We start from the raw sequence: 12,712 nt of genomic DNA on the forward strand, positions 1-12,712 counted from the left end.
TTTGTAATTGAAATAAAATTAAATATAAATATAAGATGAAAAGTGAAACAAACAAAAACTAGAAATGTTGTCTTGGTAACTAACTTTTTTTTTTTTTACAAAATAAGTTTTAATTGAAGTGCTAAAATTACCCAAACTAAAACTAAAAAAATTCATTCTAAACAAAAGCACAACAAAATTACTTAAACTAAAATTAAAATGAAAACTAAAAATATAACAAAATAAAAGCTAATTCAAATTATTATTAAATACTATAATAGTATATAAATAACACATGACCCACAGCAAGGTTAGAGTATGATCCCAAATCGCATAAAGTCTCAGTCCTCTCACTTCTGATTGACTCAGTTGCTGACAGTGAAAAGGCAGTTTTAGAGACAGCACTGGACACTCTTGGTGTGTTGTGACATTTCAAAGCGACAAACCACTTGTGGTCTCTCACTTTCTGCTCGCAGAACCTCCGGGACACTTTGATGTGCTCTGCAGGGCTTAGAGCCGGTGGGGCGGGCTATTTTTATATTTGGTAGACAGAGCAGGCAGAGAAGAAGACAGATTGTGGCGTTGGTTCTGTTGTTCCAGGGGCTGCGTTATTGCAGTGCTCTAAATTTAGCGCTGGCTGAAGGAGGTATGAGGGAATGAGAGCACAAGCCCTCCATAACTCTGAGAATGTGAGTTTCCTCCCTGGAGAGGAGCTGGAATGGAAAGATATGTGCATGAGAAGCATCTTAGTCATGTTGTAGTTTTTCTCATACTGTGAGAGCCATCTATTGTGAAGAGTTTAGGTTATAAGGGTTTATTTCTAAACAATAGTTAATGCATTAGGTATCATGAACTAACAATGAACAGCAGATTTTTTTTTTAAGTGTTCCAGGGTTTATAATAGTGTTGTTTATCGGTTTCAGGTGCACTCCAAATTCCGCTACCCTTTCTTCTATGAGATGTGCTGGTATGTGCTGGAGAGGTACGTGAACTGCTTGACCAGACGTTCGCACCTCAGCCTGGAGTTACGCGGTCACGCTGGTGAGTTGGCTAAACTGACAGCAATTTGCAGTGACAAACAAAACAAGAAGTCATTTTTGATTGACGGAGAGCACTGGCAATCCGACAAAGTTCAAGTTTATGCAAATGCACTATAATATGATGTTGCAACTACTAATGGGAGCGCTGACGGTAAAGGTCCTTGCACACTGTCTGAAAGTCTGAAAAAATGCGTTTTTACATATTATTCATCATAAAAATTCATCACGCACTGAAACCTTGCACATTGAGTCCGATGCGTATTAATTAATCCGTTGCGAAAAAATTAGCAAAACAATACAAATTGGAGTCTTCAGGCAGTGAGGATGATTTTGTGGTCCTCTTTAAAAAGAGAAAAGAGGAAATATTGGGACCATCCAATCCTGAGATTGCATAGAGAGGAAGGAGAGTTCCACCTCCTTATCAAGGAGCTACGGGATTTTCCCGAGCAATTCAAAGTTTACTTCAGGATGTCAGTGGCTCAGTTTGATGATTATTTATATTCCGTGTCTTTGCGTTACGCGCTTTGTTTGTCGAAAAATCAGCATAGATCTCAACCTGCAGGACTTTGTGGGCTGGATAGGGGCAAAACATAAAAGCTTTGAGTGGGAGCGGGAAAGAAATATGACTTATGTTTAGCGGGAGTGGGACATGATTCTCGGGAGTAGGACTGAAATACAAGCGTTTTAACATTAAGTGTGGACTGTGCAGAAACGATCCATACATTTTTATTGGAGAGGATTTATGAGTACCAATTTTGATCACACCAATCTTTTAAATGAGCCTTTCTTTGCATTTTCAATCTCAGAGAGTACATGCAAGTTCCTATCATGTTTTCCTATTTCACTCGTACCAACATTTATCAAGATGATTCCTAGTCTTGCTCATGATGTCTTCTGGTTTTTGTGTACTTTTTTGGTGATTTCGGGAAGATTTTCCAAGTAGCATGTGTTCTCTTCTGACCCTAATTAGCTGAACCCAAGCTTGTAACCGAGTGTCTCGTCGCTGTTCCCCGGCTGGACATGGAGGAGAACTCGTGTGAGACGCAGTTAGAGAGGACAGAGGGGGTGACCCAGCCCTCCTCAGCTGTCCCTCCCTATCAGACCTTCAAACCTCCAGCCAATGATTCTGATGACAGCTCCAAGTCCCTCCCTTCAGAGTGTCCCAAGACTCCGTCTGGCTCACCTGGAACAGAGCACTCGGGTAAATGGACGCACTTGACAGAGTTTGAGTTGAGTGGACTCAAAGCCCTGGTGGAGAAGCTGGAATCCCTTCCGGAGACGAAGAGGTGTGTTCCAGAGGGCATCGAGGATCCACAAGCACTGCTAGATGACGTGAAGGTCTTTACACATTTTCCACTTGTCATTTGTTTTGTCTCTCACATCATGCCTTGAATTGACGTCATCATTGCTGCCTCCTTTTATGAGGAATAATATAGAAATAGAAGTAAACACCTGCTGCAATATCCCAAAATGTGCATAAAAATAGGTGGGTGAAAACATAGTTTGTGTGCATGGCTACACCACGTACAAATTTCCAATATGCACAAGATTTAAAAAAACTCTTATGGCAAATCTAAAAGATGATTTTTAGGCCAATTATTTATTTTTAAATATTTGAAATGTTTTAAAACTTTAAGCTATATTTAAGTTTTTGGTTTTCATAGTTCTCAAAAAATATTTGATGTTATTTTTCATTCTGTTCCTTCTGCTTTTTGAACAGGTTGTCTTGAAGGAACATGCAGATGACAATCCAAAGTTGGCCATCACTGGTTCTCCTATTGTATGCTGGCCGAAGAAGACAGGCAAGGTATGAATGTTTTTGCAGAGCAATTAGAAAAAACATAAATATGTGGCTAAGCAAGATTCTTTTAATATGATTTGCATATTTATCTTTGTCATCATCGGTTAACTATTATAACTGCAAAACCGATATGGAGAAAATGTTGTTATGAAACGTTTTGCTGTCTCCTCTCTATTCCTTCCTGATTTTTTTTCAAGCAGTAGTTGTTGAAATTGAAGTGGGTTTTTGATGTCACTAAGTATTTTTGTTGTTGTACCACGAAATAGTTTTTTTGTTGTGAGGAAGATTCTGTGGAAATATCATGGAATTTCTGTATTTGAGCCTGAAAAGGTGGAGCAATGTTTTGCATTAGTATTTCACTGGAATGATGACTCGGCTTCAGACACAAGGCAAGGGTTGCCAGTCCCCCAAAATTAGACCTGACCAATAACATGCAAATCTGTGTTTATAGACTTGTTTTAGTTTATTTCCCTATTGACTGTGACACACACGACTGGATGATGGCTTTTGTACTCCTCCACTTCACAACACTAAAACTGTCTTGTGTATTAAAAGCCCAGCTGCTGAATTTTCGCCTCCATTGTGTCTGTCTTTTGTGATTAAATACCATCTGTCCTTATACTGCCCCAACTGGCCTCTCTTCTTTACCTCATGACCCTGTTTGAACATGTAACACTTCTGTTCTGCATGCCCTCTTCCTATTGGTTGTGTCCAAGCTGTGTTGGCACATATTAATGAGCCTATTTTTGCATACTGCACCCCCATTGGCTCTACCGCTCTCCTCCCTTCCCACTTCTTGGAACTCCCCCTGTTGCATATTCATGAGCATGTCTTGCTCTAGCCTGTGTGCTCTGATGGCTAAGGAACAGAAGGGAGGGCTGTGCCGTCTCACAGCCAGTAGCAAGCCGGAGCTACAGCCATGTCAGTTAGCAAAGCACTGAGAGGACTCTAAGAGCCATGGCCATGTCGCTGATAGCTGACGAGGAGGATTATGAGAACTCGGATGCTGAGCAGGTAGCAATGTTAAGCTGGACCTATGGGTCCTTAGACTTGAAGACAGGAGATGCAATTTGGCTGCATGCAGCTGTAATATTGTATTGTGTGTATTTGCATATGTAACTGAAGTACACGTGATAAGGGAGCTGTCAGAAATGTTTATGGTGACCACTGATAACTACATATGACTAGCACGAGAATTCAGTGTTGACTAAACTCAGCCTATTGCTCATTTTGGTTCATTCTGACATTATTTCCAGTAGAAAGGTCAAATGTTTTTTTTGCCATTTTGCTTCAAGGAATATTGCTGCAGTTTGTTGAAACCTGAACTTAAAGTTTCATTACGTGATGCTGTAAGGTGTTGTTAGGTACTTTCAGAAGTTGCAGATGAAAGTGAAATCGGTGACACTTGATTTGTGGAAGTTTTGATATTACTTGCTATGCCAGCAGCTACACATACTTTCAGTATGTTTATCAGATACAGTTGATGTTTTAATGCACACTGCAGTGTTTTCGAAGGCGTGTGAGTTCTTTGATTACTTTGCATATGTCTGTTTGCGTGTCCGTTTTATCCTTGGGGTTGGGCTGTTCCAGTGAATCCTTTTGTATTGCTCTTCTAGGTAAATGTACAAACGCTTTTCAACCCAAATGCCGACAGCACTGAGGAAAGGATACAGCTGCTAGATCTTTATCATTTAATCATCCATCATTAGGATGAAATGAGGATCTCTTTCTGTTTGTTAAAACGTACAAAAGTATGTTTGTCCAATTGAGTACACTTACTCTCACCGCTTGTTCAGATATTTGTATAGATCATTGTGTTATTCAACTTCCTCAATTTCAAGGATATTTTTAACTGTTTTTGGCCACAGCCCAACAAGGGCCTCTTTGAGCCGGTCCTACAAGATGAGCGCATGGGGGAGGGGCAAGACAAAGAGCCAGCGTGAGTAAAAACAGTTCAGACATGTTCCTTATTGTGAACATATTTAGTCCTGGACCTGTAGTTATGAAATTGTAAGTGTATTCTGGATAAGATGTAACTTTCTTTTTGGGAAGCAACACATCTGGTCTTGGACACTATTTGAGGATTGACCCCCTACACACGTCATGTTTGTATATTGTATATTAAGTTAGTAAGGAAGTGTTTTACCTTCAAAACACTTCCTTACTAACTTAATAAGTGACTTTCTCAGGGACACAGTAGTGATCAAGCTAGTTTGTGATTTGTATCAGTTTTTGCTTAGGACCTGCAACCTTTGTATATGTTTTTGTATTGTGATATTTTGGCTGCAGTGGAAAGACTTTATTTTGCTGATATCTGCCTCATCCAGTTTTGTGAGTTTAGTGTTAAATATCAAGTGTAACTTCACACCCTACCAATTAAAGTTTGCCAACTCATTGTCCCTGAAACTGGGTGTGATTTTTATTTTGTTTTTTCTGTTGTTTTTGCAGAATAATTTTAATTAATATTAATTTGAATAATATTCAGTGCTTGTGTCAGCTTGTTTGTTTACTATGGATATGTATTTCTTTCGCACACGCATCTATCCCAGACAGCAAGCAAAATCCATGACTGCCCTTAATATTTATAGTAATCCTGTCTTAGAGGTCTTTCATCTCTGCAGCAGTTTTTATAACGTGATGGATGCAGCCTATAATGTTTGACCTTGTCTGCAAGCTGCTCTAATGACAGCAAGCAAATCTGTTTAAGGTATTAATCTATCATGTCATACATGCACACTCAGCTGTGATGATTTACAGCTGAGTTTGGCTTGGAACTGAGATGTGAAACATTTACTCACTTTGATAAGTTGGGAACGTTGGGAAGTCTTGTGACTGTTGATAAGCCTCCTCTGTTTGGCTTTTGAAATTTGCTCTGAACATTTCAATTTTATTCTAACCATTTTGATCTGATATCAAAATGACAAAATGTGCATTAAAGTGTGGATAAAAATCTGGATATAGTGATGAGAGATTTAGAGACAGCTAACCCCTCAAGGAGTTAGTGATTTATTTTTGCTGTCATACTCTAGTGTCGACTCATGCAAAAAAGAAAGAAAAATCAGCATACGTTTTTGCCAACATCCAATAGTTCCAAAATAATTAGATGTTATTGGCAAAACCGATAAGTTGGTTGACCTCTACTTGGAACCTTGGATTCTGAGTGGTGGTCCTGTAGGTCTTGTCTTAAATCTGGATGAAAGCAGCTCTTACAATCGCAAAATCATGACCTCCATCATATTAACAAGAGATATTAGATTTGGCCTGGAATGTTTTTCCCACTGGCAGCCACATAACTATCTCCCGCTCCCCCGGCTCTGCTGACCACATGCTTGAATTCATGCTTCTGTTTTCCTCCAAACACAGTTTCATAACACATCACATCTGATATGTTGTGAAACAGAAGTTTCTGCTTTCTGATTTTAGCAGTATGTTGTTTTTTTCTCTCTCTCCACTAAACAGCATTTCATCCATGCAGGAAAGACTCAAGCGAGGCAAAAATCAATTCTACTACAAGCATCAAATCCTAAGCTCTGTGCAAACAGGACTTTTGACTCCATCTGAAGAGCTAATTTCAACTCTCAAAGGCCGAGAAATCCACTTAGGCTGTTTATAAGAAGAGTACCTATTGAGAAGGTCGGGTTGCACTTTCCCCCTCTGGCTAATGCGATTGTTCGTGTTTTCCTCTCCATTACTGAAGGTTCATAAAAAGGGTGGAGGCTGGATTTATTCCCATCAATCACATTGTGTCCCATGGTGCTGTAGGAAAGTCGTGCCTTGGGTTCTGGGACAGGCATGACTTGATATAATGGGGACATGGCAAACCCAGGGGATGTGGAATATTGCTATTTGGAGAATAATTCCCTTTGACTTGCTTGGGAGTATAAAAGTGTGTATGTATTATGCTCACTTATGATTTATAGTTTAAATGCACTGTTGCGATTTTGGCCCGATGGCCAAGAAGAACATGAAAGACAAATAAATGTTCAATCAATAATGGAAAGTTCTTCACACCAAGGAGATCGAATGGCAAATACACACACGCTTATATTCATTAGTGTTGGAATATATTTGTTTCTAGTAAGGAAATGCTGTTCATGTTTATCATAAATGCTGTGAGGAGGAATTATAATGTTCACTATTTATTGACTGGTTTAATGCATGTTCCTGCAGCTGTATCCTGACTTATCTTTAGCTGTTGGCAGATTTTATCGGAGTTCACGGAGTAGTAAATTTTTTTTAAATCATGTTCAGTGCTGCTGTTCTCCTATTCTTTTTCTTTAAAGTGCCTCGAGGGCATACAAACAATTTGCATAACTGCACATACAACTAAAACTGAACCATATGATCCCACTTTCAGAGTGTGGTGTCCGAAAGTTGATATGTGAAGCATTTATTATGTTTGTATTCCCTTGACTATGTGGCATTTCATTGCCTTACTGCTAAAGTCAGCAAGCAGATCATAAACAGATTGGTTTCCAAACATGTTCAGTTAACTACATGTGAAATGGGTGTCACGCAGTATGACTTAACTTATATTTTATCGAACTTTTTTAGTAATCACTTTTGTTTGATCATTTTGAGACCTCAATATAGTTTAATCATGTTTCTCATTTTCCTTGTATAAATAATTTTGATGTTCTGTATGTTTCAGCCACGGCCGCTTAATCGGCCAAAACCCAAGATGGGCTCATCTCCATCTGCTGCTCCATGCTCGACAGCAGGTGGAGTGAAGCTCTCATCCAGTCGTGGTTCATCTAGTGCCCGGCGCAGGCGAACACGCTGCAGGAAGTGTGAGGCATGTACGCGCAAAGAGTGTGGGGAGTGCCACTTCTGCAAGGACATGAAGAAGTTTGGTGGACCAGGCCGCATGAAGCAGTCCTGCATCATGAGACAGTGCATAGCGGTCAGTCTGGGTATTCAGCATCAGATTTGACCCTCGATTTGCCGAATGACGTCTGGAAGAGCTAATTGCTGCTTTTTGTGTGTTTTACAGCCTGTTCTACCTCACACTGCTGTGTGTCTGGTGTGTGGAGAGGCTGGGAAAGAAGACACAGTAGAGAATGAGGAGGACAAGTTCAACTGGATGCTCATGGAGTGCTCTATCTGCAATGAGATCCTCCATCCAGCATGTTTGAAGGTTGTCTTCCTAATCAGGCCACCAAACAATTAAAAACTGTGATAGCTGAGCCATAATGGCAAAAACAATCTTTTACATTTTGTCTTATCACTTTAGACATGCAATGTGGTCTGTCTCCTGTTCTGTTGAGTAGAAACTTATTCTGTTCTGTTCTGTTCAGGAGAAGGATGGGGGTGGCGTTGTGAATGATGAGTTGCCAAATTGCTGGGAGTGTCCTAAATGTAATCATGCTGGAAAGATAGGAAAAGTAAGTATCAGTGTCCTACCCAATGACACACGAAACGATGGTTCAACAATTTTCATAAAATGTAAATGATGATGGCAGTGTTAACTATTAAGATATAAAAATTACCTTTCGCATTAAATGCATTTGATATAAATTCGTCTTGTATTCTTTCCCACCTTTTGGCCACGAAGCAAAAAAGAGGCCCAGGGTTTAAGTACGCCTCCAATCTCCCTGGCTCTCTGCTCAAAGAGCAGCGAACGACCCGGGACATAAAGGAAGAGCTGGACTCGAACATGTCTACGGAGTCCTACACCCCTACTCTTTCACCTGTCATGAAGAAGAAGACAGAACGAGAGGACAATCCTACCTGCAAGTCAGAAGACGCATTTAAGAAACGTTCCCCCAAAATGGAGGACAACCCACTCCGCAGGAAGAGAAAACTCTTTGAAAAGGACTCGGACTCAGATTCCAATGTCAGGAAAAAGGTAGCAAGAAAATGAATAAGTAAAAGCAAATACATAGATTTGACATAAGAGATGGAGATGACATAATATTTTTTGCAAAGCATGTATTTTGACCCTCTTTTAAATCCACAGAAGAAGCGCTCAAAGCCTGATGCTCTTTCGACCTCTAATGTCCTGGGACAGATCAAGACAGAAAGAGAGGATGATGAGGAGTATGATGAGGATAAAATACAAGAACTAGACAGGAGACCCTTCAGTTTTGTACCCTCAGAAGAGGACGATGGAGATGATGAAAGGGAGGAAGAAGAAGAGGAGACAATGAAAGAGAAGAGTAGCCGAGAGGAGAATGGGAAGCTTTTACATAAGACCTCTGCTACATGGGAAGGTGACCAATCACAGGGACATTGTACCCAGGCGGGGCCCAGCAACGACACAGGTGTTGATGCACAGTTGAGGATCCAGCGAAAAACCAAACGTAAACCTCGCCTGCCCAACAAAGAACTGAGCAAGGAACTGAGCAAACAACTCAATCAGGAAATCCAAAAGACCGAGGATCGTCTGGCTCATCAAAACAGCAGGACGGTGAAGACAGAACCAGATAGTGATGGAGAGGACAGGAAACCACTGAGTAATGGCAGCAGCCATCTGAGAGACTGGCTGGGCCCTAAGCGGGAGCTAAACGGATCCTTGCGAGAACAATCCCCGGCGAGTTGGATCAGGACTACGCCTACCCCTATCTTCCGGCCAACACCTTGCCGCTCTCCACCGAAATGTGTTCAGATGGAGCGGCATGTCATTCGTCCCCCTCCGATCAGCCCCCCGCCGGACCGTCTGCCTCTAGATGATGGCAAGAATCACATCATGCACAGAGAGGTGTGGATGGCAGTGTTCAGCCACCTCGCACATCAAGACCTGTGTGTCTGCATGCAGGTCTGCAAGACCTGGAACAGATGGTATGTCTTCCAGAAATTAGGAAAGAAAGCATCATCATATGTTGTGCTTTTAAGTTGCATTTGCACTACAGATTTTATACTGCAACACACATTTAGAGGTCTACCCTTTCTTGCAATACTAAGTGAGCATGGATGTGTTTTTATTGGTCTACTGTGGGCCCTACCTTACTCTCAGCCTTATCCACACATCTAACCTATGTCCTGAACAATGAAAATGAAAACACTGAATTGGATTTGGGTCACAAGAATGAATTTCAATTTCAGTAGTGACTTTTAAGTATTCTTGAGGTTTTGTATTCCAAGCAAGTGCTAAACTCAACTTGGTAATATAGTAAGGTTAAGTCTTCTGTCTTTTGATCTCAGGTGTTGTGATAAGAGACTGTGGACCAAGATCGATCTTAACCGGTGCAAGTCAATCAGTCCTCTCATGCTGAGCGGCATTATCCGAAGACAGCCGGTCTCCCTGGACCTGAGCTGGACCAACATCTCCAAGAAGCAGCTCAGCTGGCTAATCAACAGATTACCTGGTACAATCACATTTTTACTTAACACCTAATTTGTTCAACATGGAATCGGTTTTGTTTCAATGCTTCTCAGGTTAACTGTACAGCTGGATTGTCTCCTGATGGTGTACCCTTTGTGTGTATGTATTCTATACCTCAGTCTTGTACCTTGGAGATCTACCTTCCTGCAAAGCTAATTAAGATCTTAATTAACTCTGTATGAATGTAGACCTCCAGAAACAGGATCTGGCACCCCTGATGTATGCAAACTCCATTCTCAAGTCCAATACTTGCATTACTACTTTGTGTTGGTTTCCTGGCAGGTCTGAGGGTTTTGTTGCTGGCAGGCTGCTCGTGGGCAGCTGTATCTGCTTTATGCACATCCAGTTGTCCTTTGCTAAGAACTCTAGATGTGCAGTGGGTAGAGGGACTCAAGGACAACCAGATAAGAGACTTACTCTCTCCGCCAACAGACAACAGACCAGGTACTGAATGATAGCATTAACTGCTGTTTGTTCAATGACAAATGTGTCCTTTTGACCCTTTAGAAGTTCTTGTTCTTATTATTTTACAAATTCATAGCGGCCCCATGTGTACACAGCAAGTAGCACAGTAACATTTCTGCTACCTTGTATAAAAATTGATTTGGAACAAATAAGCTTATTTGTGTTTCCCAGGTCAGTTGGACAGTAGAAGTAAACTGAGGAATGTGGAGGATCTCTGTCTAGCTGGTCTGGACATCACAGATGAGTCCCTGAAGCTGATCATGAAACACATGCCTTCACTGTCTCAATTGGACCTTAGTTACTGTAACCACATCACCGATCAGAGCGTCAACATCCTCACGGCAGCCGGCACCACGACCAGAGACTCTCTCACCCACATCAACCTGTCAGGTATACAGGAAATACTAAAACCCTCACATAACAGGTTAGACACGCTAACGGACAGTTGAGTGGGCTGGAAAACAACCATGCATATTGTGTTTGTGTGTGTGTGTGTGTGTGTGTTCACCTTGATCTTGGAAGATTACTATCTTGACATTTGATGGATTGAGTCTTGGGAAAAGCATGACGCAAGGTCACAACTCATCACTTTGCCTCTAAGGTCAAGCATTAACTGATGCAAGTCTGAGCAATTGACATTATGGGCTCTAAATTACCTTTTCTTTTCTCCACAGATTGTAACAAAGTTACAGACCTGTCACTAACCTACTTCAAGCGCTGCGGAAACATTTGTCACATTAACTTGCGGTACTGCAAACAGGTGACCAAAGAGGGTTGCGAGCAGTTCATCGCAGAGATGTCTGTCAGCGTGCAGTTCGGACTTATTGAGGAAAAACTACTGAGCAAACTGAGCTAGTCAACAAAGACAGACAATAACTTGAACCACAACCCAGGGAACTAACAACCCCATTTTTTAACACTTTTACAACACAGGATGTGTGGAGGCTAACACACTCAACAGAAAACCAGCAGAGAAAAATGGCTAATTGCTAAACAACACACTCCAAGCAAATGCCTGAACTCATCGCCAGAGCTCACAAATGAAGAAATGTATTCATCTCAAGTGGCCAATTCTGCCTTTCAATCTTTTCTTTTTTGTTAAATTTTTTTTTTTAATCTGTTGTGCTGCTAAGGCAAACATTTATTGATTTCTTTTTTTTAAGTTTACAAGGCACAGCTGGCAGAGAGTGCCCACGTTAAAATGCTGTTGAAAGGCATGTTTACCCATATATATTTTGCATAAATGTTATAAAAAAATTGTTTTTTATAGTCACAGTGCAGTGTTGCAGTGACAAAACTGACTGTTATTTTCTTTCTCAGTAAAGAAAAATTCAAGATGCATGTGCTTTTTTCGTTACCATGCAAACGTTAAGCTTCATGCAGTATTAATTTTTGTATCAGAAGGGATTTCACACTTTATGTGCAGTATTAAATGCACTCCTATAAATATATTTAGACTTTATTGACAGTATTCAGTCAGTACAAGGTTTCTTTTTTCTACGCAGTAGGAAAGTTAAGCAGATTCCTATCTATAGCTATAGTAACTGTGCAGATGTTTCTGTAATGTTAATTTAAGATGTGATGTTCTTTAATGTTATAAGATGTTCTACAGATACTTTCTTTTCAATACGACTATATTACTTACCTTGGCTTCTTTAATATGTATATATCTGGGGAAATACGTATTTGCACTGTTTGACCTGAATAAATAGTTATTTTTTCCAGTATTGAAGTTTTGCTAAACGGAATCTTGACTGTGTGAACAACTTGATTTTTTTTTGTGTACAAAATTAATTATTTCAAGAATACATGAATCATATATCACGATTGATTCCCGCCTATGTTTTTGCCGCTCTTTTGCAACTCGAGTTGAGACTGACAATTGAATGTAGTACAGGTTACCAGACAGGCTTATTACCTTGTCGAATCCATTCTCCAGAATAACTAGCAACCATATCGGAGTATTGCGCCATTCATATACAGTATATTTTATCTGCTGACGTCTGATTGAGTGAAACGTATTCTATTCCTATGACTGTAAGCACCAAACAGCCTTTAGAGGGCGCTATTTGCGCCTCAGAAAGAAGAGTAAACACTGAAATG

At 40.5% G+C, this 12,712-nt stretch overlaps 1 protein-coding gene across 5 annotated transcripts in view; it reads left to right on the forward strand.

The window, feature by feature from the left end:
* kdm2bb (lysine (K)-specific demethylase 2Bb) overlaps nucleotides 1-12,336 on the forward strand; it is a 27,806-nt gene extending 15,470 nt beyond the window's left edge. For 3 of the 5 annotated variants that reach the window (XM_084400858.1, XM_084400856.1, XM_084400859.1), the window contains 12 exons: nucleotides 903-1,020; nucleotides 1,990-2,357; nucleotides 2,740-2,826; nucleotides 7,472-7,723; nucleotides 7,814-7,957; nucleotides 8,118-8,204; nucleotides 8,366-8,668; nucleotides 8,780-9,600; nucleotides 9,964-10,127; nucleotides 10,427-10,588; nucleotides 10,781-10,999; nucleotides 11,284-12,336. In XM_084400858.1, coding sequence (XP_084256984.1) covers nucleotides 903-1,020; nucleotides 1,990-2,357; nucleotides 2,740-2,826; nucleotides 7,472-7,723; nucleotides 7,814-7,957; nucleotides 8,118-8,204; nucleotides 8,366-8,668; nucleotides 8,780-9,600; nucleotides 9,964-10,127; nucleotides 10,427-10,588; nucleotides 10,781-10,999; nucleotides 11,284-11,465 — 2,907 coding nt within the window. In that variant the 3' untranslated portion in view covers nucleotides 11,466-12,336. The remainder of the gene's footprint in view (nucleotides 1-902; nucleotides 1,021-1,989; nucleotides 2,358-2,739; nucleotides 2,827-7,471; nucleotides 7,724-7,813; nucleotides 7,958-8,117; nucleotides 8,205-8,365; nucleotides 8,669-8,779; nucleotides 9,601-9,963; nucleotides 10,128-10,426; nucleotides 10,589-10,780; nucleotides 11,000-11,283) is intronic. The other 2 variants (XR_014626331.1, XM_084400857.1) reach the window with 2 other exon arrangements.
* Nucleotides 12,337-12,712: the final 376 nt, after the last annotated feature.

This window comes from Rutilus rutilus, assembly GCF_951802725.1.
Source record: "Rutilus rutilus genome assembly, chromosome: 25".
Classification (NCBI taxonomy): domain Eukaryota; kingdom Metazoa; phylum Chordata; class Actinopteri; order Cypriniformes; family Leuciscidae; genus Rutilus; species Rutilus rutilus.